Consider the following 22,825-nt stretch of genomic DNA (forward strand, 5'->3'; position numbering starts at 1 on the left):
CGTGGGCAGCTTCCTCCATTCATTTTGGGGCAGTTTTGGAACAATCGTATGCTTGGCTCACCACCTCTCCACTCCGTCTGTTGGTGGAGGCCAATGGCCACCTGACTGGGCTGGTTGGGGTGCCCTGTTCTCCAGCCATTGATAGCATGTCCTGTAGATGTGTAAATATCCATGTTGAGAATACTAATTGTAAAGGACTGAATCTTATCATATCTGGTTTAGTGGACTGAGGAGGAAGGGGCTCTTAGTTGTAGCAGCCAATAACCTTAGGGCTTATACAGATTTGCAATGTAAAATGCATATATATATATATATATATATATATATATATATATATATATATTTATTTTTATTTGGCTGTTCATGTATTTTTTCGTGAACCCATTGACTTGAATGGGAGAGTCTATTGCGAAAATTGGACCAAAGCAGTACCTACGTTTTTTCTCTGTGCGGAAAATTGGACATGTAAATTGGCCTATTGAATGTGATGCGGATGTGAACATTTCTTGCCTGAATAAACTCTTCTAACCAAAGACAGGTATAAATTAAGCTCTCTTTGTAGTGACCAGAACAAGGCTTGTAGAGAAGTAAGGCATAAGAAGTGCTGTATCAGAAGAACGGAGCGCTGTTCCCACAAGAGAGATTATGAAATCATTCAGTACAGAACCTTTAGACCTGAAAAAAAAAAGTGAAAAGGTGCACATTCATTTCACATTCTGGTACCTCGGCCATGGTGTAGTTATGGAAAAGGTTCATCAGCCCCAAAGGGGAGGTTATGTTGTGTTAACAGCAACGTCAATTGCAAATCCTTCAACCTAAAAAGAATATCTGCATATCTCCATGTACTGTGCAGTCGTGTGGATCTTCTGTCCAATGTGCTCACCGATCTCAGGATTGTCCTGCATGTCGCCATTTATGAGCTCCTTCCGTCCGTGTGTAAATATGTGGCCGCATTGTTTGCATTTTGCCTTTTTAGGTTTAATATACTTATATTCTTTATTCTTTTGCACATAGAATTCATACGTCACAAAGGTCCAATATTATGTTGTAAAAATATTTCTTTTTAATAGAATTTCTGCAGTCGAGCGGCTTTGGAAGCACTTGGTTCCTGCCTCAACAACAAATACTCTGAGGGCTATCCTGGAAAGAGGTCAGTAACAGCACCCAGTGATATTGTTCATGTTAAAGGGGTTTTCCGAGATTTTAATATTAATGACCTGTACTAAGGATAGGTCATCAGTATCTCATTGGTGGAGGTCCGACAACCCAGGGCCCCCTCTGATTAGCTGTTTGAGAAGGCAGCAGCGCTCCTGTAAGTGCCACAACTTTCCCCAGGCTGAGTGACCACACGTTCACCGGTCACGTGGCCTTGGAGCAGCTCACCGATACCAAGCACAGCTTCTATACAATGTACGACATTGTGGTTGGTGAGCTGCGAGCTGATTGGCAGGGGTCCCGGGTGTTGCACCCCCACCGATCAGATACTGATGATGGGTCATCAGTATATAAATCCTGGAAAACACTTTTAACCATGAGAGAGGTACTGAAGATGGGTTTGGTATAGTGATTTGATAGGTAACTTATAATTACCTCGAGTAGTGACACTCATCTGCGAATAAACGATATGCGTGCAGAGCAATTGCTGTTAAATTCTGGCAGCGCCTATTGGTAAAGAGTCGCCCACCGCCAGAGAAGAGTCCGGCCAGCGCCTCCCTATCCCCTTCATCAGATGCACGTTCCCCTACTTGTAAACGTTCAGTCATCGGCAGGGAAGGATAATCTGGGCTCTTCTCTGTCGGGCGCTGCACAGAATTTCAGCAGATGAGGCACAGCCTGTCCGTCACTACCCGAGGCACGCAGGTGAGGTATTCATATTGGAATTTTTTTTATACAATTGAAGTGAATAGGAAAAAACTGCATTCATCTGCTTAAGTGTCTGGGCTGATATGTTTTTCTTTTGTTAACAGTGGAAGTCAATGACAGTACAGCGCAACTGTATAGACATTCATGGGGCATCCGTGTCTTCCAGAGAGCTGTTCCCTCTGGCGACCCACTGATTCCAGCGGGCGGTCACTTGTGGGCTAGCCTGACGCACCTTTACAGTACTGACAGAGCAAAACCTTGCAGCGTGCGCCTGCTCTGCAAGGGAGGTGACTCGTGGCTCCGCCGCCTGACCATGACTGGCGGGTATCTTCTCTGTGCAGAACGTGAACGAAACCTGCCAGTCAGGAGGTGGAGGAGGGCAGAGGTATGAGTCTCAGCATTGGCTTTACCTTTCGTTACTGTAAAAGTAATCAGCGGGTCTGTCACCATACTTGATACTTGGTACTAGTAGAGGAGAAAGTTTCCCTTTTTAGAAGTTGCACACTGTTTCATAGTGGAATGATGAAGTGTCACTTTAATAAAACCAAGGAAGCTACTTAAAGAGGACCCCTCACCTCTCCTGACATCAGTTTTAGTAACTACTTGCTTTTCCCATGTAATAACAATCCTTTTCATATGACTCTATGTTGCTCCATTCCTCAGTTATTCCTGCTAGAATTTTATGAATGCATTGCCAGCAGACTGCATTCCAGATAGTGGTTACCAGTTCAGGGTGTGTCCCTGCACAGTCTGACATTATCCAGTCAGTGCTGCTGGTGTCAGACTGTGCAGGCCCCCCCCCCCCCCAAGAAACTTTTAGCAGGAATAATAGAACGGCACAGTGTACAGTTATTTGAAAAGAATTATTACATGGGGAATGCAAGTAACTGCTAAAACAGACATGTCAGGAGAGGCGACAGGTCCTCGTTAAGGGACAACCGTTTTCACGTCTAACGTGCGGCTGGAATGACTAAAGCTGGTGGTAATGGACCTTATTAGTCTCTTGTTAGTGTTGGCTTTTCTTCATCCAATCTTTGGTCTTCCCTTGGCATGAGCGCTGGAGATGTCTGGAAACCTTTCACACCTTTACGCTCCATGAAAAGCCTGACCTTTTCGCTGCTCTGTTTACGCGCGTTAATGGGAGGATCCGGTGTCTGGCCGCCTACCTACCGTCTATATGTCTGGCCAACTTTGGCCTCTGTTGGACTTGGCCATGCATCTCAAGTTTTTGTGTTTTTTCTCACTCATCTGCAGTGTTTGCTTATCTTCATTAAAAGTTGGATGACCGAGTAGATGATCAGTGTGTGTTCTCCTTCCATCCTCCTCCAATCAGAACCACACACTTAGGCCCCTTTCACACTGGCGAGTTTTCCGCGCGGGTGCAATGCGTGAGTTGAACGCATTGCACCCGCACTGAATCCGGACCCATTCTTTTATATGGGGCTGTGCACATGAGCAGTGATTTTCACGCAACGCACATGCTCTATTTTGTGCGTTTTTCACGCAACACAGGCCCCATAGAAGTGAATGGGGATGCGCGGAAATCGCAAGCATCCGCAAGCAAGTGCGGATGCGGTGCGATTTTCATGCACGGTTGCTAGGAGACTATCGGGATGGGGACCCGATCTTTATTATTTTCCCTTATAACATGGTTATAAGGGAAAATAATAGCATTCTTAATACAGAATGCTTAGTACAATAGGGCTTGAGGGGTTACATTTTTTTTTTTTAACTCTCCTTAATCCACTTGTTCACGCAGCCGGCATCTCTTCTGTCTTGTTCTGTGAGGAATAGGACCTTTGATGGCGTCACTACGCTCATCACATGGTCCGTCACATGATCTCTTACCTTGGTGATGGATCATGTGACGGACCATGTGATGAACGTAGTGACGGCTGCGCGAACAAGTGGATTAAGGTGAGTTAAATTTTTTTATTTAATTTTTTTAACCCCTTAAGCCCTATTGTACTATGCATTCTGTATTCAGAATGTATTATTTTCCCTTATAACATGGTTATAAGGGAAAATAATAGCAATCTACACTACCTTGAACCCAAACCTGAACTTCTGTGAAGAAGTTCGGGTCTGGGTACCACATTCAGTTTTTCAAAACGCATCGCGCGATAAAAACTTAGCAACGGAACGCAATCGCAGTCAAAACTGACTGCAATTACCTACTTGCGCGGGTTTGCCGCAACGCATCCGGACCTTATCTGGACACGCTCGTGTGAAAGAGGCCTTAAATGGGTTGTCTAGTTTCAAAGAATAGAGAATGGATGATTACTTACCAGACAGATCCCGCACCGCTGCTCCAGTACACCCAGCAGGGCTCTGTTTTCCTGGCTGCAGCAGTGACATGACATCAACAACGTGTGATTCCTGCAGCCAATCACTGGCCTCTTTAGTGCGCCACTGAGGCCAGTGATTGGCTGCTGTGGTAACATGTTGTCAAAGTGAAGTCACCACTGCAGCCAGGAGAACCGAAGCAACAGTGTGGGATCTATCAGGTAAGTAATCGTCTATTCTTCTTTTTTTTTTTACAGGTTGATCCCCTGAGTTGTCCAGTTTGAAACCAAACAACCCCTTTAAGAGGGATCCAGGCTGCATATCAATAACTTGACTGCTTTCTGCCCTGAAGTCTAAAAATTAAAGGAGTTTTACCACTATACAAAGTTATCCCATCCTCTGAATAGGACAAGTATAAACGGCTGGGCCCTCCTCCGATGAAAAGGGTTATGCCATGATTGATGTAAAAAATGAAAATCAGACATCGTGTAGTACATGACAGTACCTTTCTAACAAAGCTCGAACCAGCCCTGTATCACATGTGGGTCCAGAGATTTCCACATTCACTGCTCCAATTGCTTCGCTAGATAATCCTCAGCGTAGCATCTCAAGGGGTGTGTCCTTTCTGCTGCAGCTCTTTACCTGTAACGGCCACAGCTTCAAACAGAAGATATGGCTGGTGACAGCTGATTTAAACTGAGTGTGTGCGACCACCTCAGTGAGCTCGATGGAGAAAGAAAAATAGGGGAAAAGAACAAACTGCGGGTGGCGCTATACAGATAGATTTCAGTGAATAACTCTGCGGCTATACTATTTTTTTTTTATTCCATGCAATTATGAAAGTATTCAGATTCAGTATCTGGTTTGAAAAATGTAGAATATTTTTCATGGGACAAGCCCTTTAATGTTTAACTATTGAAGAGGCAGTCAACAGCTTCTGTCTGTCTTTTCCTCAGATATTATGGAGGGGCTGAGGTGGTGGATCAGATAGAGTTGCTCTGTCAGCAGCGAGCATTGGAAGCCTTCAGACTGGACCCAGGAAAGTGGGGTGTGAACGTGCAGCCGTATTCTGGGTCTCCCGCCAATTTTGCAGCGTACACCGCTCTGCTGCAGCCACATGACCGCCTCATGGGGCTCGATCTTCCAGATGGAGGGCAGTAAGTATGCATTACCTCACGTTCACATTGTGATTAATCCAGAGACTTAAAAACCAACTGTGTTTGTTGCATCAGTGATTTTGCATCAGGGCATGTTTGAGAAGAAAATACTATTCCTGTCGCAGTTACCATCTGGTTTACCGCGCCATTTATAGTTAAGAACCTTTTAAATGTCTTGTTTGTCGTCACCTTTCAGTATGACAATAGCTACAAATGCACATTTCAGTATAGTTTGGCGGTATGCAGTGCATATACAGATCAGGGTGCAGAATATTCTGTACATCTTAAAGGGGTTGCCTCACTTCAGCAAATGGCATTGATCATGTAGAGGCACTTACTAATGGATTGTGATTGTCCAGATTGCCTCCTTTGCTGGCTTGATCCATTTTTCCATCACATTAGGCACGGCTCGTTTCCATGAATAGGACCACCCTTCAATCCAGCAGCGGTGGTCGTGCTTGCACACTATAGGAAAAAGTACCAGCCTATGCTTACTCCCACGGTCCCGGCAACCAGTGTGTCCAGCACCTTTACCTGTAGTGTGCAAGCACAGCCACCGCTGCTGGATCGTAACCTCTGAATACAAGCAGTGTATGGTGTGATGGAAAAATGAATCCAGCCAGCAAAGGAGGCCATGTGGACAATCACAGTATATTAGTAAGTGCCTGGTATTAACTTTCTCTACATGATGATAAATACTATTTGCTGAAGTGAGACAGCCCCTTTAAGAGGCAGTTTACACTTCTAAGTGTCCAGGCAATGAGAAATTACATACACGTCAGTAGAAAAGAGGTAAGTTTGGTGACACTGGTTACCTGGCCCCTGAGATTTGTCTGGCTCTGGAATAGATGCGTATTAAGGGGTAGATCTATCAGAACTGGTGTAAAGTAGAACTGGCTTAGTTGCCCATAGCAACCAATCAGATTCCACCTTTCATTTTTCAGAGCGCCTTTGGAAAATGACAGGTGGAATCTGGTTGGTTGCTATGGGCAACTAAGCCAGTTCTCCTCTACGCCAGTTTGATAAATCTCTCCCTAAGGCTTGGAAATGTTGACTAAGGCCTCTTTCACATGAACGTATTGGTTCAGTTACGTGCATTGGGGACCATAAACTTCTGTGCGGCTGCCGGGACAGATCCAGACCCATTCAACTTGAATGGATCCGTCTGTTCTATTTTTATTTTTTTCGTGGAACGGAAACACTGATCGGAACCCCACGGAAGCACTCCGTAGTGAATGGGTCCACATCCGTGATGCAGAATGCACACGACTGGTGCCCCATGTATTGCCGAACCGCCATATGCGGCCCGAAATACGGCCACGGGAGCACTACGGCAGTGTGAAAGAGGCCTAACCAAAAGGTTATAAATCGCCTGTAGCCTCCAATCAGTTCATGTGTGTGCGTTCATGCCAGCTGTCAGTGACTTGCATTGCGGTTGCGTCATATGGATACATAGACACCTAGTACTTTGGTCATTGAAGCTTGGGAACAATTAGTTTTAGTTTTGCATCTGTTTTTAAAAACGGAAGGTTCCAGCAGAGTTGACCCTTTAAAACGTAACTTTTACTGATTTAATCAAATAAAATAAAACCACCTTTGTGATTCACCAGTGAAACAAATTGTGAAACAAACGATATACAGATATAAACACTGTTTACACGGGATAACCAACCAGTGATCTGGTTATAGAGGTATGGTGTACAAAGGGCAGTATACAGGGGAGTATGTAGATAACTAGTCTGTCCCTATACTCGCCCTGAATCACTACTCAGCCCAGGGACGTCCGTCCCCTGATGGTGGAGACTCCCTGTCCTCGTTCCTGGACTGACTGCCCTATGTATACCCTCCTCTCAATAAGTGATATCTGGCTGTCCCGCATAGATAACGGACATTAACTGTGTCACAGCCAAACGATGCCTGTGTAATACACAGCCCACATAGATGAAAAACTGAGACAAATAATATAAAAGTGCAGAGGGAAAGATAAATCCTACAGCACCATTATGAGAAGCCTAGAAGGAAAATTTGATGACACAATGTTCCCAGGCTATTACTCATCAATACCCCGACGCGTTTCCCCTATTGTTAGGTTCATCAGGGGGTCAGAAAACAGTCATGGGTAAACCATTACATAAATAGATATTCAAAAGATATACTCATGATACATATGGAGAACATAGGATCGGATACGCAGACGTTGATGTAAATGTGGGACCAAACGGACCATATGATATATCCCACTTATATTCATGGTCTGCCAGCTTGGTCAAAAAGCCCATTTAGATGAGGCCATATTATCCAAAGAATTTCTCTGGCGTTCCGACAGCTTCCTATGTCTCCAGATGTTTTTAAAAACGGGTTAATAAAATTTCGATTTTTTTTTTTTTTTTTTTTTTTTTTTTTTTTTTTTTTTATCCTAACCCCTGCAGTGCCATCTGTATGCATAATGTCCCCCATAGTGCCCCCCTAGTATGATTAATGCCTCTATTAGTGGCCCCCAGTATTATTGATGATGCCTCCATTAGTGGCCACCAATATGTATAATGCCCCTCATTCTGCTTGTGTAAAAAAATAAAATAAAAAATCCGCTTGAATGCGCGGGGACACTCGCTCCTCACTGAATGTTAGCTGAGCATGATGTCAGCGCAGGTCATTTCCTGCAGCATCCAGTAAGAAATGAGTGTCCCTGCTCGTTCAAGTAGATGAGATGTGTGTTTTTGTTTTTTATTTTTATTTTATTTTAACCCTTGAAAGGCCCTTTGTACCCTTTTTAACAGACATTTAACAGGTGCACTCCTGTCTAAATGACTATGGAAAAAAAAACTGTCCCATTTATTTCAATGGGGTCCGTCTGGCCAAACATAGGACATTTCCTATTTTACGGCCGCTATTCACTGGCTGTTAAAAATAAAAAATAATTAAACTAAAATAAAAAAAAAATGGCCGTGTGAATAAACCCATTGACTTCAATCGATACTAAAAAAGGTTTCATTTGCGTGAATGTAGCCTTAGGCAGGGACCTGCACACTGCATTGAAAGTTCATGTAATAGGTGGCATTGTTTTATCGTCTTATTTTAACCTCACAATATCTTATTTTTTCAAGCTTGACCCATGGGTACATGTCTGATGTGAAGCGCATATCTGCTACCTCGATTTACTTTGAATCTATGCCTTACAAGCTAAATGTAAGTACTTTGAAAGGAAAGTCACTTCTGTTAGCCTTATTAATACTGCGAGGACAGGGGCGAACATGACTAGCAGGTGGAGATTTTTCAAAACTTCTGCAAAAGAAACATGAAAAGTAGTTGCAGCATGGCCGCCAATTGTTCCAAAGGGCACTGAAAAATCAGTGGTGGAATGTACTGTTTTAATATGAACACATGCATCTGGTTATCTGTTCACGTGATCTGCTGATCCATAGATTACAATTAGGGATGTCCCGATACCATTTTTTTAAGACTGAGTACGAGTACCGATACTTTTATTTAAGTACTCACCGATACCAATTACCGATACTAATTTTAACAATAAAATACACACACATGTATTTTCTGACCACTGACCAACCAAAAGGCCCAAAAACAGAACTATAACATTCCAAGGAGACGTTACACTGTATGGGGGCAGCTACAAGGAGACATTATACTGTATGGGGGGCAGCTACAAGGAGACATTATACTGTATGGGGGCAGCCACAAGGAGACGTTATACTGTATGGGGCGGCCACAAGGAGACGTTATACTGTATGGGGGCAGCTACAAGGAGGCGTTATACTGTATGGGGGGCAGCTACAATGAGACGTTATACTGTATGGGGGCAGCTACAAGGAGACGTTATACTGTATGGGGGCAGCTACAAGGAGACGTTACACTGTATGGGGGCAGCTACAAGGAGACATTATACTGTATGGGGGCGGCCACAAGGAGACGTTATACTGTATGGGGCGGCCACAAGGAGACGTTATACTGTATGGGGGCAGCTACAAGGAGACGTTATACTGTATGGGGGCAGCTACAAGGAGACGTTACACTGTATGGGGGCAGCTACAAGGAGACATTATACTGTATGGGGGCAGCCACAAGGAGACGTTATACTGTATGGGGCGGCCACAAGGAGACGTTATACTGTATGGGGGCAGCTACAAGGAGGCGTTATACTGTATGGGGGGCAGCTACAATGAGACGTTACACTTTATGGGGGCAGCTACAAGGAGACATACTGTATGGGGGCAGCCACAAGGAGACGTTATACTGTATGGGGCGGCTACAAGGAGACGTTATACTGTATGGGGGCAGCTACAAGGAAACGTTATACTGTATGGGGGCAGCTACAAGGAGACGTTATAATGTGTGGGGGCAGCTACAAGGAGACATACTGTATGGGGCAGCTACAAGGAGGCGTTATACTGTATGGGGGCAGCTACAAGGAGACATTATACTGTATGGGGGCAGCTACATGGAGACGTTATACTGTATGGGGTGGCCACAAGGAGACGTTACACTGTATGGGGGCCACAAGGAGACGTTATACTGTATGGGGGCAGCCACAAGGAGACGTTACACTGTATGGGGCAGCCGCAAGGAGACATTATACTGTATGGGGGCAGCTCCAAGGAGACGTTATACTGTATGGGGCGGCCACAAGGAGACGTTATACTGTATGGGGCCAGCCACAAGGAGAGGTTATACTGTATGGGGGCCACAAGGAGACGCTACTGTAAGGAGTCAGGACAACAATTTTTAAAGCCCCTCCTCAGTATAATAGTCTTGTGGCCACCATACAGTAATGTATATTTCTTCTTGCCCTAATGCCTGCTTTTAGAGATCAATGTGCAGCTTGCAGGCAGGAAGGGAAGGACCAGGGCCATAGAAGACAGACACAACACCTTTAGAGGGACTCGCTCCTGGCAAACACAGCTCTGCTGCAGTGAATGCAGTGGAGCAGACTGATGTAATTACAATGTATAGTTATTGCAGGGACTCATAGAATCGTCTGAGAGTTTATTAGTTAAAAGAATCGAATGAGTCAGAGACGGTCACCGAGTCCCTGCCAGGCTTCCTGCTCTGCTACATGCACCCTGTACACACACAGCTTCACTACATGCTATGCTAATATAAATATACTGCTCAAAAAAATAAAGGGAACACTTAAACAACACAATGTAACTCCAAGTCAATCACACTTCTGTGAAATCAAACTGTCCACTTAGGAAGCAACACTGAGTGACAATCAATTTCACATGCTGTTGTGCAAATGGGATAGACAACAGGTGGAAATTTATAGGCAATTGGCAAGACACCCCCAATAAAGGAGTGGTTCTGCAGGTGGTTCCTATGCTTCCTGGCTGATGTTTTGGTCACTTTTGAATGCTGGCGGTGCTTTCACTCTAGTGGTAGCATGAGACGGAGTCTACAATCCACACAAGTGGCTCAGGTAGTGCAGCTTATCCAGGATGGCACATCAATGCGAGCTGTGGCAAGAAGGTTTGCTGTGTCTGTCAGCGTAGTGTCCAGAGCATGGAGGCGCTACCAGGAGACAGGCCAGTACAGCCGGAGACGTGGCGGAGGCCGTAGAAAGGCAACAACCCAGCAGCAGGACCGCTACCTCCGCCTTTGTGCAAGGAGGAACAGGAGGAGCACTGCCAGAGCCCTGCAAAATGACCTCCAGCAGGCCACAAATGTGCATGTGTCTGCTCAAACGGTCAGAAACAGATTCCATGATGGTGATATGAGGGCCCGACGTCCACAGGTGGAGGTTGAGCTTACAGCCCAACACCGTGCAGGACGTTTGGCATTTGCCAGAGAACACCAAGATTGGCAAATTCGCCACTGGCGCCCTGTGTTCTTCACAGATGAAAGCAGGTTCACACTGAGCACATGTGACAGACGTGACAGAGTCTGGAGACGCCGTGGAGAACGTTCTGCTGCCTGCAACATCCTCCAGCATGACCGGTTTGGCATTGGGTCAGTAGCCTGACTGCCATTAGGTACCGAGATGAGATCCTCAGACCCCTTGTGAGACCATATGCTGGTGCGGTTGGCCCTGGGTTCCTCCTAATGCAAGACAATGCTAGACCTCATGTGGCTGGAGTGTGTCAGCAGTTCCTGCAAGACGAAGGCATTGATGCTATGGACTGGCCCGCCCGTTCCCCAGACCCGAATCCAATTGAGCACATCTGGGACATCATGTCTCGCTCTATCCACCAACGTCACGTTGCACCACAGACTGTCCAGGAGTTGGCAGATGCTTTAGTCCAGGTCTGCGAGGAGATCCCTCAGGAGACCGTCCGCCACCTCATCAGGAGCATGCACAGGCGTTGTAGGGAGGTCATACAGGCACGTGGAGGCCACACACACTACTGAGCCTCATTTTGACTTGTTTTAAGGACATTACATCAAAGTTGGATCAGCCTGTAGTGTGTTTTTCCACTTTAATTTTGATTGTGACTCCAAATCCAGACCTCCATGGGTTGAAAAATTGGATTTCCATTTTTTAATTTGTGTGATTTTGTTGTCAGCACTTTCAAATATGTAAAGAACTAAGTATTTCAGAAGAATATTTAATTAACTCAGATCTAGGATGTGTTATTTTTGTGTTCCCTTTATTTTTTTGAGCAGTGTGTGTGTGTGTGTGTGTGTGTGTGTGTGTGTATGTGTGTGTATATATACACTGCTCAAAAAAATAAAGGGAACACTTAAACAACACAATGTAACTCCAAGTCAATCACACTTCTGTGAAATCAAACTGTCCACTTAGGAAGCAACACTGAGTGACAATCAATTTCACATGCTGTTGTGCAAATGGGATAGACAACAGGTGGAAATTTTAGGCAATTAGCAAGACACCCCCAATAAAGGACTGGTTCTGCAGGTGGTGACCTGACCACTTCTTAGTTCCTATGCTTCCTGGCTGATGTTTTGGTCACTTTTGAATGCTGCCGGTGCTTTCACTCTAGTGGTAGCATAAGACGGAGTCTACAACCCACACAAGTGGCTCAGGTATTGCAGCTTATCCAGGATGGCACATCAATGCGAGCTGTGGCAAGAAGGTTTGCTGTGTCTGTCAGCGTAGTGTCCAGAGCATGGAGGCGCTACCAGGAGACAGGCCAGTACATCAGGAGACGTGGAGGAGGCCGTAGGAGGGCAACAACCCAGCAGCAGGACCGCTAACTCCGCCTTTGTGCAAGGAGGAACAGGAGAAGCACTGCCAGAGCCCTGCAAAATGACCTCCAGCAGGCCACAAATGTGCATGTGTCTGCTCAAACGGTCAGAAACAGACTCCATGAGGGTGATATGAGGGCCCGACGTCCACAGGTGGGGGTTGTGCTTACAGCCCAACACCGTGCAGGACGTTTGGCATTTACCAGAAAACACCAAGATTGGCAAATTTGTCACTGGCGCCCTGTGCTCTTCACAGATGAAAGCAGGTTCACACTGAGCACATGTGACAGACGTGACAGAGTCTGGAGACGCCGTAGAGAACGTTCTGCTGCAACATCCTCCAGCATGAGTCAGTAATGGTGTTTGGCATTGGGTCAGTAATAGTGTGGGGTGGCATTTCTTTGGAGGGCCGCACAGCCCTCCATGTGCTCGCCAGAGGTAGCCTGACTGCCATTAGGTACCGAGATGAGATCCTCAGACCCCTTGTGAGACCATATGCTGGTGCGGTTGGCCCTGGGTTCCTCCTAATGCAAGACATTGCTAGACCTCATGTGGCTGGAGTGTGTCAGCAGTTCCTGCAAGATGAAGGCATTGATGCTATGGACTGGCCCGCCCGTTCCCCAGACCTGAATCCAATTGAGCACATCTGAGACATCACGTCTCGCTCTATCCACCAACATCACGTTGCACCACAGACTGTCCAGGAGTTGGCAGATGCTTTAGTCCAGGTCTGGGAGGAGATCCCTCAGGAGACCGTCCGCCACCTCATCAGGAGAATGCACAGGCGTTGTTGGGAGGTCATACAGGCACGTGGAGGCCACACACACTACTGAGCCTCATTGTGACTTGTTTTAAGGACATTACATCAAAGTTGTATCAGCCTGTAGTGTGTTTTTCCACTTTAATTTTGAGGGTGACTCCAAATCCAGACCTCCATGGGTTAAAAAATTTGATTGCCATTTTATTTTTTTGTGTGATTTTGTTGTCAACACATTCAACTATGTAAAGAACAAAGTATTTCATAAGAATATTTAATTAATTCAGATCTAGGATGTGTTATTTTTGTGTTCCCTTTATTTTTTTGAGCAGTGTATAAAATGGAAGGCTGATTTTCATACAGCGGGGAAGTATAGTTAAGACATCTGTCAGCAGGTTTGTACCTATGACACTGGCTGACCTGTTCCATGTGCGCTTGTCAGCTGAAGGGATCTGTGTTTGTCCCATGTTCATATGTGTCCTCATTACTGAGAAAAATTTGTGTTTTTAAAGGGAACCTGTCAGTGGCAAAAGCCAGCCGTACCTTTTAAGTAGCCGTCAGTGAGTTTCTAATGATGATTTTCTTACTGCATTCTGATGAGGCAGAAGTAGGAAAAACGTTCTTTTATCCTCCGTCCGCGCTATTTTCCAGTCAGGCTTGAAGTCAAGGGGGCAGGGTCCTCCTTGCTTCAACTCAAGGTAACCGCGCCCCCTTCCCTGCCCCTTCTCCTGTGACTGACAGCCGGATGTTCGGCAAAGCCAGCCTTCTGTCGGGCATAAGCGCTGTCAGTCACGGGAGAAGGCGCAGGGAAGGGGGCGCGGTTACCTTGACTTGAAGCAAGGAGGACCCTGCCCCCTTGACTTCAAGCCTGACTGGAAAATAGCGCGGACGGAGGATAAAAGAATGTTTTTCATACTTCTGCCTCATCAGAATGCAGTAAGAAAATCATCATTAGAAACTCACTGACGTCTACTTAAAAGGTACGGCTGGCTTTTGCCACTGACAGGTTCCCTTTAATATATGCAAATGAGCCTCTAGGAGCAACGGGGGTGTTGCCATTACACCGAGAGGCTCTGCTCTCTCTTTTACTGCCGCGCCAGGCAGGGAAAACATTATCATGCCTGGCTCTATGAATCAAAGTGCAGAGGAAGCAGCAGTTACAGATCGAGCCGATCCTCTAGGTGTAACAGTAACGCCCCCGTTGCTCCTAGAGGCTCGTTTGCCTATATGGAAACTTCATTTTTCTCAGTAATGAGGGCACATATGAACATAGGACCAACACAGATGCCTTCAGCTGCTAAGTGCACATGTAATAGGTCAGCCAGTGTCATAGGGAGAAATCTGCTGACAGATGCCCTATAAGGAAAATGACCCACTAAAGATGAGTATGTTTGCAAAAATGCAAATGATGGCATGGAAACATTAAAGGGGTTGTACACCTTTTGATCACTGATCTATCCTTTTGGTGGACGGCACCCAGCTCTGCCCTATTGAAGTGAAGGGGGTTGCCGCTGATCGTCGCGGGTTCATTTAGATGCTGATGATCTATCCCAGGGATCGGCAACCTTCGGCACTCCAGATGTGGTGAAACTACGACTCCCAGCATGCACACTTGCTTGGCTGTTTTCAGAACTCCCATAAAAGTGAATGGAGCATGCTGGGAGTTGTAGTTTCACAACAGCTGGAAGTTGCTGAAGGAGAGATCATCAGTAATCAAAAGGTGTAGAACCCCTTTATGATCAGCATATGAAAAACCTGAAAGCTAGTACAAAATAAAGAATAGTAATAAAGTGTGAACAGCGAGAAATAGTCCGTTGCCATAAAAGCAGACCCACACACATAACATAAAAATAAAAGCCATTCCCAAATCAATAAAAGTAAACTACGCCAGCGAGAGGGAAAGATGTGGTGTTTAGTTTACACTGAAATGCAGATGATCGCACTCCCCCTCCCCCACATAAACATTTTCCTTCTGAAGGAAAGGCTCACGGATTCATCAGAAGGACTATTATGGAGAATAAAGGGGAGAATATCTCCTCGGTGGTGCTGGATCATTTGTGGTCATTGTAATAAATGTAAAGAAATAATTATCGTCTTTCCAACAGTCTCCGTTCTTCCGAGCCTGCTCATAATGTCGCCTTGTTCTCCCGCTGCTTTCTGCTTCCCGGGGGCTATGTTGTGTCTTTTATTACAGAACACAAATGTAAGGTAGTTAGAAAGTTTTCTTTTTAGACTGAAGATGACAACTGGAGAAAAACCTGTTGTGTCCAGATTCTAAATAACGCTGGAACGATTGTAATGGCATTGGGAAGTTTTTGTAATTCAGTTGTGGCACCATCAGGCAGGCACAGGTTTCAGCACCCCAGCTGTTCTTTGTCAAGCTGCGCAGTCGGAATGGCACCATATACAGCATCGGGGGGGAAAAGTAATGGCACATTGGGATATATAAAGATATGATAAAGGAAGTACTGTATTTGTGCACCTCATTGGGGAAAATGCTCTATTCAGAAAAACATGGCTGCTTTCTTAAAAAAAAAAAAAAATTCACACCCATACCCAGGTTATGTGTGGTAGTTCGGTGGCACTGGGCTGCAATACTGGACACCCCCAAAGAACCGGGGTGGCACTTTGAGTTGTACTTTAATCTTAAAGGGGTTCTCCAAACCACCCCCCCCCCCCCCCCCCCCCCCAGTGACGTCACGACTGGTATCAACAAGCGTGGGCGGGGCTAAGCTCCATTCAAGTGAACAGAGCTTAGCCCCGCCCAAGCTAGTTGATACTAGTCGTGACGTCACTTGGCCAGCGGTAAACAGTGAGAAGGCCGCAGCACTGCCTTCTCAAACAGCTGATCGGTGGGGGTCCTGGGTGTCGGAGGATAGATCATCAGTTAAAACAAAGTGCAGAACCCCTTTAACGCCAGCACCCACTTTGCTTCTGATGCCTGCATGGCCGCCGCTGCGTCTCCCCGTCGTGTGGATCAAAACATCTGGCTATGGATTGATCCCGTCGCGGCCTGCTATTGGCTAGCCCCTCGCCTCTGTCAGCGAATATTTTGATCCCCATGTCGGGGAGATGTATAACCAGTATGAGGGGCCCGGAGATTTTGTGGGCCATTATAGGTGTTGGATACCCACTTTTAAAGTGACCCCCTGGTTCATGTTCTGTGTGTATAGCCTTAGAGGGGTTATCCGACTCTTTGTAACTGATGACCTGTTCTCTGGATAGGTCATCAGCATCTGATCAGTGGGGGTCCGACACCCAGGACTCTCACTGATCAGCTGTTTGAGAAGGCAGCGGCGCTCCTGTGCGCACTACGGCGCTCTCGCAGCTTACCCTAGGCCTGTGACGTCATGACTGTCAGTCATGTGGCCTAGGCGCGGGTCAGCTTTACTGATGAGGTGCTGGTGATCTATCCAGCGATCACCGCTGTGCTTCTGTTTAGAAAAGTAGCAGTAAAATTCGTCCAGGTCCCCTTTTCCAGACACAAACCAATGTCTTTTGTGTTGGTAAAAGGTGCAGGAGGAGGGCTGCATAAATCAGGCGTTACATATGATTGTTTGCCACCAAGCCATTGTAACATGAAGGTAAGGTGCATGTAGGAAGAGGGAACGCTCTATTATTAGAGGATCAGCATACTTATACTGTATTCTCAAGACAGGACCAGATCGGTGGGGGAGGGGGGGGGGGTCAACTGTCGGCACCCTGCAGATCAGCAGTCTGTAGGGGGCAGTGGCACTCGCGGGGCACTGAAGCTGCTTCCATATTTGCCTCAGTCCATCTACCTGCACTAGTGCAGGATGATGCAGCTTTATCTCATTCAAGTGAATTGGCTGAAGCTGTAATACCCTGTATTGCTTCTATTAGGTAGACGGTGTGCAGGTCAGCTGCCCCATTTAATTAAAGGGGTTATCCAACCCCACAAATGTCCTGGCCCCTCACACAGATTGTACTTCACTCCCCGGCACCTGCATCGCTCTTTTTGCGCGGCCGCCGCTTTATGTCCCCGGATCAAAACATCTAGCTGTGACTGGAACGAGCCGCCTCCTTAGCATCACCCGCGATGGTAAGGAGGCTCGTTCTTGTTGTGGCCTGCTATTGGCTGCCCGAACCTCTGTGTGAGGGGCCTGAGCATTTGCGGGGGCTCCAGCACTCGCCCCAACACCTTCTCAGGTAAGGCTTGGGTGCCAAGAGTCGCCTATCTGATTCTGATGGCTTCTCAATATGCTGATTCCTGAGACCATGGTGAACACAGTGGATGTTATGAATGCCTAAATTTATAAGGTTTAGAAGTTTGTAAAAACCCTTCTACCGGCACCACGTGTATCACAGGCTGGCAGACCGCCCGCCGCTGAGGGACACGTTGTAAAATGCCCTTTTCCATCATGCTGAAATATATCTCATATCTGAAATGTTGGTTATTCTTTCTGAAAAAAAGATTTCTATCTGTCGTTTGTCTGATATCATCTCTAGAGATACGGTATATAGACGTGCACACAATCTACCATGTACTACCCACACAAACCAGTAGCAGCGAGGAGTGAAGCTTTCCGCACCCGCCGCCTGCTTTCTCATTATGTCATGAAGCCTCTTTAGATTGCAGACAATGAGCTGTGATTGCAGAGGTAATAGTCATTCTGTGGATTTGGATCTCCTCCATTTATAAAGTCTATTGTGGTGGTTTATTTTCACGTTTGAATCTTTTGTCAGCGGTGGAATTTATTTCTGACCGTGTACGCAGCACTTCTGCAGATCCCACTTGCCTGTCTGTGGCGGACGTTTTCTGTATCGTGGTCTCACGATGTCATAGTATTAGTAAAACTTGGCTCTAGAGTCAAAATTGTGTATCTACAAGTTAACGCTAGGGTGAGAGCCGTATGATTTAAGGTGCGTCTACACAGCGATTCTGGCTGCAGCACATGTCGCACCCATAGGAATGAATGGGACCACAGTTGACTCGCCTGTTTGCTGCGACCACGGCACTCAAATAGTTAAAAAAAAAATACAACACTGCTGGAATTCTTGCGATTTGTATGTAGCAGTCGCAGCAAACATGCGAGTCAACTGCGGCCCTATTCATTCCTATACTGCGATCTTTGGTCGCACAACAGCTGTTGCGGCCAAAATCGCCATGTACACGTACCTTCAGGGTGCTTTCATGCAATCAACTGAAAGATCTGCACCTGTTCTGTGTTTTTGACCCACACCTGGTTTTCACACACAATGGCCTCATGCACACGGCCGTTGTTTTGGTCCGCATCCGAGCCGCCGTGTGCTGTCCGCATCCGTTGCTCCATTCCGTGGTCTGCAAAAAAAATATAACCTGTCCTATTCTTGTCCACACTTTGCGGTCAAGAATAGGCATTTACATTGAAGGCTGTCCGTGCCGTTCCGCAAATTGCTGCATGCTCACAGCTGGGATCTGTGTTTTGTGGATCCGAGATTCAGACCGCAAAATACTTAAGACTGTGTGCATGACTCCTTAGGCTACTTTCACACTCTGTTTTTGGTGCGGCTCCGTCATGGATCTGCACAGACGGATCCGTTCAGATAATACAACCGCATGCATCCGTTCAGAACGGATCAGTTTGTATTCTCTTTCACATAGCCAAGACGGATCCGTGTTGAACACCATTGAAAGTCAATGGAGGACTGATCCGTTTTCGATTGTGTCATAGAAAACGGATCCATCCCCATTGACTTACATTGTGTGTCAGAGCAGATCCGTTTGCCTCAGTTTCATTAGACGGACACCAAAATGCTGCAAGCAGCGTTTTGGTGTCCGCCCCCAGAGCGGAATAGTGACTGAACGGAGGCAAACTGATGCATTCTGAGCGGATCCTTTTCCATTCAGAATGCATTAGGGCAAAAGTGATCCGTTTTGGACCGCTTGTGAGAGCCCATGACGGATCTCTCAAACGGAAAGCGAAAACGCCAGTGTGAAAGTAGCCTTGGTCATATCTTTCATGGCCTTTTCCCCTTTTTAATACATAGGGGATGTGCCACGTTTATAACTTCTCACGTGTCTCCAGGAAAATGGGTAAGTATCTGATTGGTGGAGACCCGCCACTGATTCATGAGAATGGGCATCCTGTTCCCCAATATGAGCGGAACTGTAAGGCCCCTTTCACACGAGCGAGTATTCCGCGCGGATGCGATGCGGGAGGTGAACGCATTGCACCCGCACTGAATACCGACCCATTCATTTCTATGGGGCTGTGCACACGAGCGGTGATTTTCACGCATCACTTTTGCGTTGCGTGAAAATCGCAGCATGCTCCTCTTTGTGCGTTTTTCACGTAACGCAGGCCCCATAGAAATGAATGGGGTTGCGTGAAAATCGCAAGCATCCGCAAGCAAGTGCGGATGCGGTGCGATTTTCACGCACGGTTGCTAGGAGACGATCGGGATGGAGACCCGAACCTTATTATTTTCCCTTATAACATGGTTATAAGGGAAAATAATAGCATTCTGAATACAGAATGCATAGTAAAACAGCGCTGGAGGGGTTAAAAATAAATAAAAAATCATTTAACTCGCCTTAATCCACTTGCTCGCGATGCCCGGCATCTCCGTCTGACTCTTTTACTGTATAGGACCTGTGGTGAGCATTAACTATAGTTTAAGGACCTGGGATGACGTCACTCCGGTCATCACATGGTACGTCACATGATCTTTTACCATGGTGATTCACCATGGTAAAAGATCATGTGACGTACCATGTGATGACTAGAGTGACGTCATCCCAGGTCCTTAAACTATAGTTAATGCTCACCACAGGTCCTATACAGTAAAAGAGTCAGACGGAGATGCCGGGCATCGCGAACAAGTGGATTAAGGTGAGTTAAATGATTTTTTTTATTTATTTTTAACCCCTCCAGCGCTGTTTTACTATGCATTCTGTATTCAGAATGCTATTATTTTCCCTTATAACCATGTTATAAGGGAAAATAATATTATTTACAGAACACCGATCCCAAGCCCGAACTTCTGTGAAGAAGTTCGGGTTTGGGTACCAAACACGCGCGATTTTTCTTACGCGAGTGCAAAACTCATTACAATGTTTTGCACTCGCGCGGAAAAATCGCGGGTGTTCCCGCAACGCACCCGCACATTTTTCCGCAACGCCCGTGTGAAAGAGGCCTAAGTCTTGCCTGCGGGCTGCCATTCCATCCATTCTCTAAGGGACTGCTGGAGATACCAGGTATAGCACTCTACCATTTAAAGAGGACCTTTCACCGATTCTTACCCTATGAACTAACTATACAGATATGTAGAGCGGCGCCCGGGGATCTCACTGCACTTACTATTATCCCCGGGCGCCGCTCCGTTCTCCTGCTATGCCCTCCGGTATCTCCGCTCACTAAGTTATAGTAGGCGGAGATACCAGTCCCTAAGTTATGGTAGGCGGAGTCTGCCCTAGCGCTGGCCAATCGCAGCGCAGAGCTCACAGCCTGGGAGGTTATTTTCTCCCAGGCTGTGAGCTCTGCAATGCGATTGGCCAGCGCTAGGGCAGACTCCGCCTACCATAACTTAGGGAACGGAGATACCGGAGGACATAGCAGGAGAACGGAGCGGCGCCCGGGGATAATAGTAAGTGCAGAGAGATCCCCGGGCGCCGCTCTACATGGCTGTATACTTAGTTCATAGGGTAATAATCGGTGAAAGGTCCTCTTTAAAGCATTCCTATAGAGAATTAAGGGGCTGTTGGATTTCAACATGCCTGATACTTTTTTTTTTTCTATTGGAAAAATAAGTCATCACCAGAGGTGCCCTTCTCCCTGTTCAAAGCACATGCATGCTTAGCTGAGGAGGCGTATGTATGGGTGGGTTGGTTGGGAGAGATAGCTGATTGGTATCTCATGTAGATGGCCGATCTTGTTTTAAATCAGGGATGCTCAATCTGCGGCCCTCCACCTCCCAGCTTGCCCTAATAGCTGTAGGCTGTCCAGGTGTGCTGGGAGTTGTAGTTTTGCAACAGCTGGAGAGCCGCAGGTTGAGTATCCCTATTTTAAATGGTTCATGAGCAAGAACATTTTTGCCTCTGGTATACCTCTCACTCAGGATGTGCGATCTCCCTATAGAGAACCATATTACCCGGTAAAAATGAGCACCGCAGTGCAGTACTGAGAAAATGTAGGCGATGTCTAGGTATTCCTAGAAATCTTGGACCAGGTTCACCAAGTTGTGTGCTGGGCCTGATGACCTACACGGTTTTATAGACTTCTTACGACAGCGGTCCTGAGGACCAAGCTCTATTGTCTGTCTCTTCTCCACGTTGCTGGGTGACTATTCGGAGAGGTCCTTCCGCACGATGCCACCCATTATTAGTTGTTGGAATTCATGCTGACCTCATCTGTGCCTGCTCGGTGTCTGATGCCTTGTCGGCACATTGAATGCCAGCAAATGTTTAAATTTGTCTGTGTTTTTACCCTTGAACCTTTAGACCAGGTTCAAATGTGACTGAAATCCAGCAAATCTGCTGCAGTTTTTGTGCCTTTCTGCAAAAAAACTGCTTGTTTTACACACAGTTTTTGCTGAAAAGCCAAAGGGTGAAATCTGCAAGAGAAAACCGCATTTTTCTTCTACATGGAAATTGACCTGTTTAGCAGATTTTTAAATTCACAGCATGTCAATTGTTTGATTCTGCACCTTCTGTAGTGTAGTCTTCCCCATAGACTTCAACGGGGCTGTTAATATCAGCAAAAAATGCACCAAAACTGGTTTTTGAGCAGATATTATGCGGATCTTCTGCATACAAATCTGCAAATAAATGCAGATTTAAAAACTGGAATACCGTGCAGTGTTTTTTTTTGTGCGTTTCCGCACTAAATCCACAAAAAAATTGCATGTGTTACTCACAGGTGCAGATTTGATGTGGTTTTTGCCGCAGATCTCAGCCTTGCATTGAAAAAGCTCAAATATGCACAGTTGACATGCTGCGGATTTCAAAATCAGCACCGCAGATCCATTTCCGCATGAAGAAAAAAAAAAGGAAAATGTAAATGAGATTTGTCTTTTTTTTTGCTTTGCTTCTATGGGGTTACGCTGCTGCTTTTTGGCGCAGGAAAATCACACGTAATCCATACCAGGTGCATTTACCCTTAAAGGGGTTTTCTGGGACCAGCATATTAGTGCCCTGTGAATAGGTCATCAATATTAGATCATTGTGGGTCCAGAAGTAAACCGTGTATGCAGCCAGAACTCCACAGCACCGTACACTGTGCAGTGGCCGCTCTTGGGTACTGCAGCTCAGCTCCTATTCAACCAGGACATCAATGTTAGTACCAGAAACCGCCTTTAAGCTGGCACTGAAAAATGTCAGTGGACATACCAGGGTTTAATGCTGTTTCTAGAGCAGTGGTTATCAGAGTGTGTGATCCGATTTTATTCGGCTCTATAGGTAGATGGCTGCAGTGAAACATAAAATGAGTATTCAGCACAGATGTGGCCATTTGCATGATGTTCCTTAAGGCTGGGTTGCCACGTGCATGTTTTTATTTATATTTTTTTTATGCAATTTTTGGAACGGAACATAAATGGCCTGAATCTTCTCCCCTTTAATGAATCGACTCCTGTCTTTGGCCTCAAAAACTGTATCAAA

The 22,825-nt window shown here is 46.1% G+C and overlaps 1 protein-coding gene across 1 annotated transcript in view; it reads left to right on the forward strand.

The window, feature by feature from the left end:
- SHMT2 (serine hydroxymethyltransferase 2) overlaps positions 1 to 22,825 on the forward strand; it is a 106,822-nt gene that overhangs the window by 25,638 nt on the left and 58,359 nt on the right. Inside the window, 3 exon segments of the mRNA XM_040425720.1 lie at positions 1,071 to 1,150; positions 5,106 to 5,306; positions 8,411 to 8,492. Of these exon segments, the coding sequence (XP_040281654.1) occupies positions 1,071 to 1,150; positions 5,106 to 5,306; positions 8,411 to 8,492 (363 nt within the window).

This window comes from Bufo bufo, chromosome 3, assembly GCF_905171765.1.
Source record: "Bufo bufo chromosome 3, aBufBuf1.1, whole genome shotgun sequence".
Taxonomy (NCBI): domain Eukaryota; kingdom Metazoa; phylum Chordata; class Amphibia; order Anura; family Bufonidae; genus Bufo; species Bufo bufo.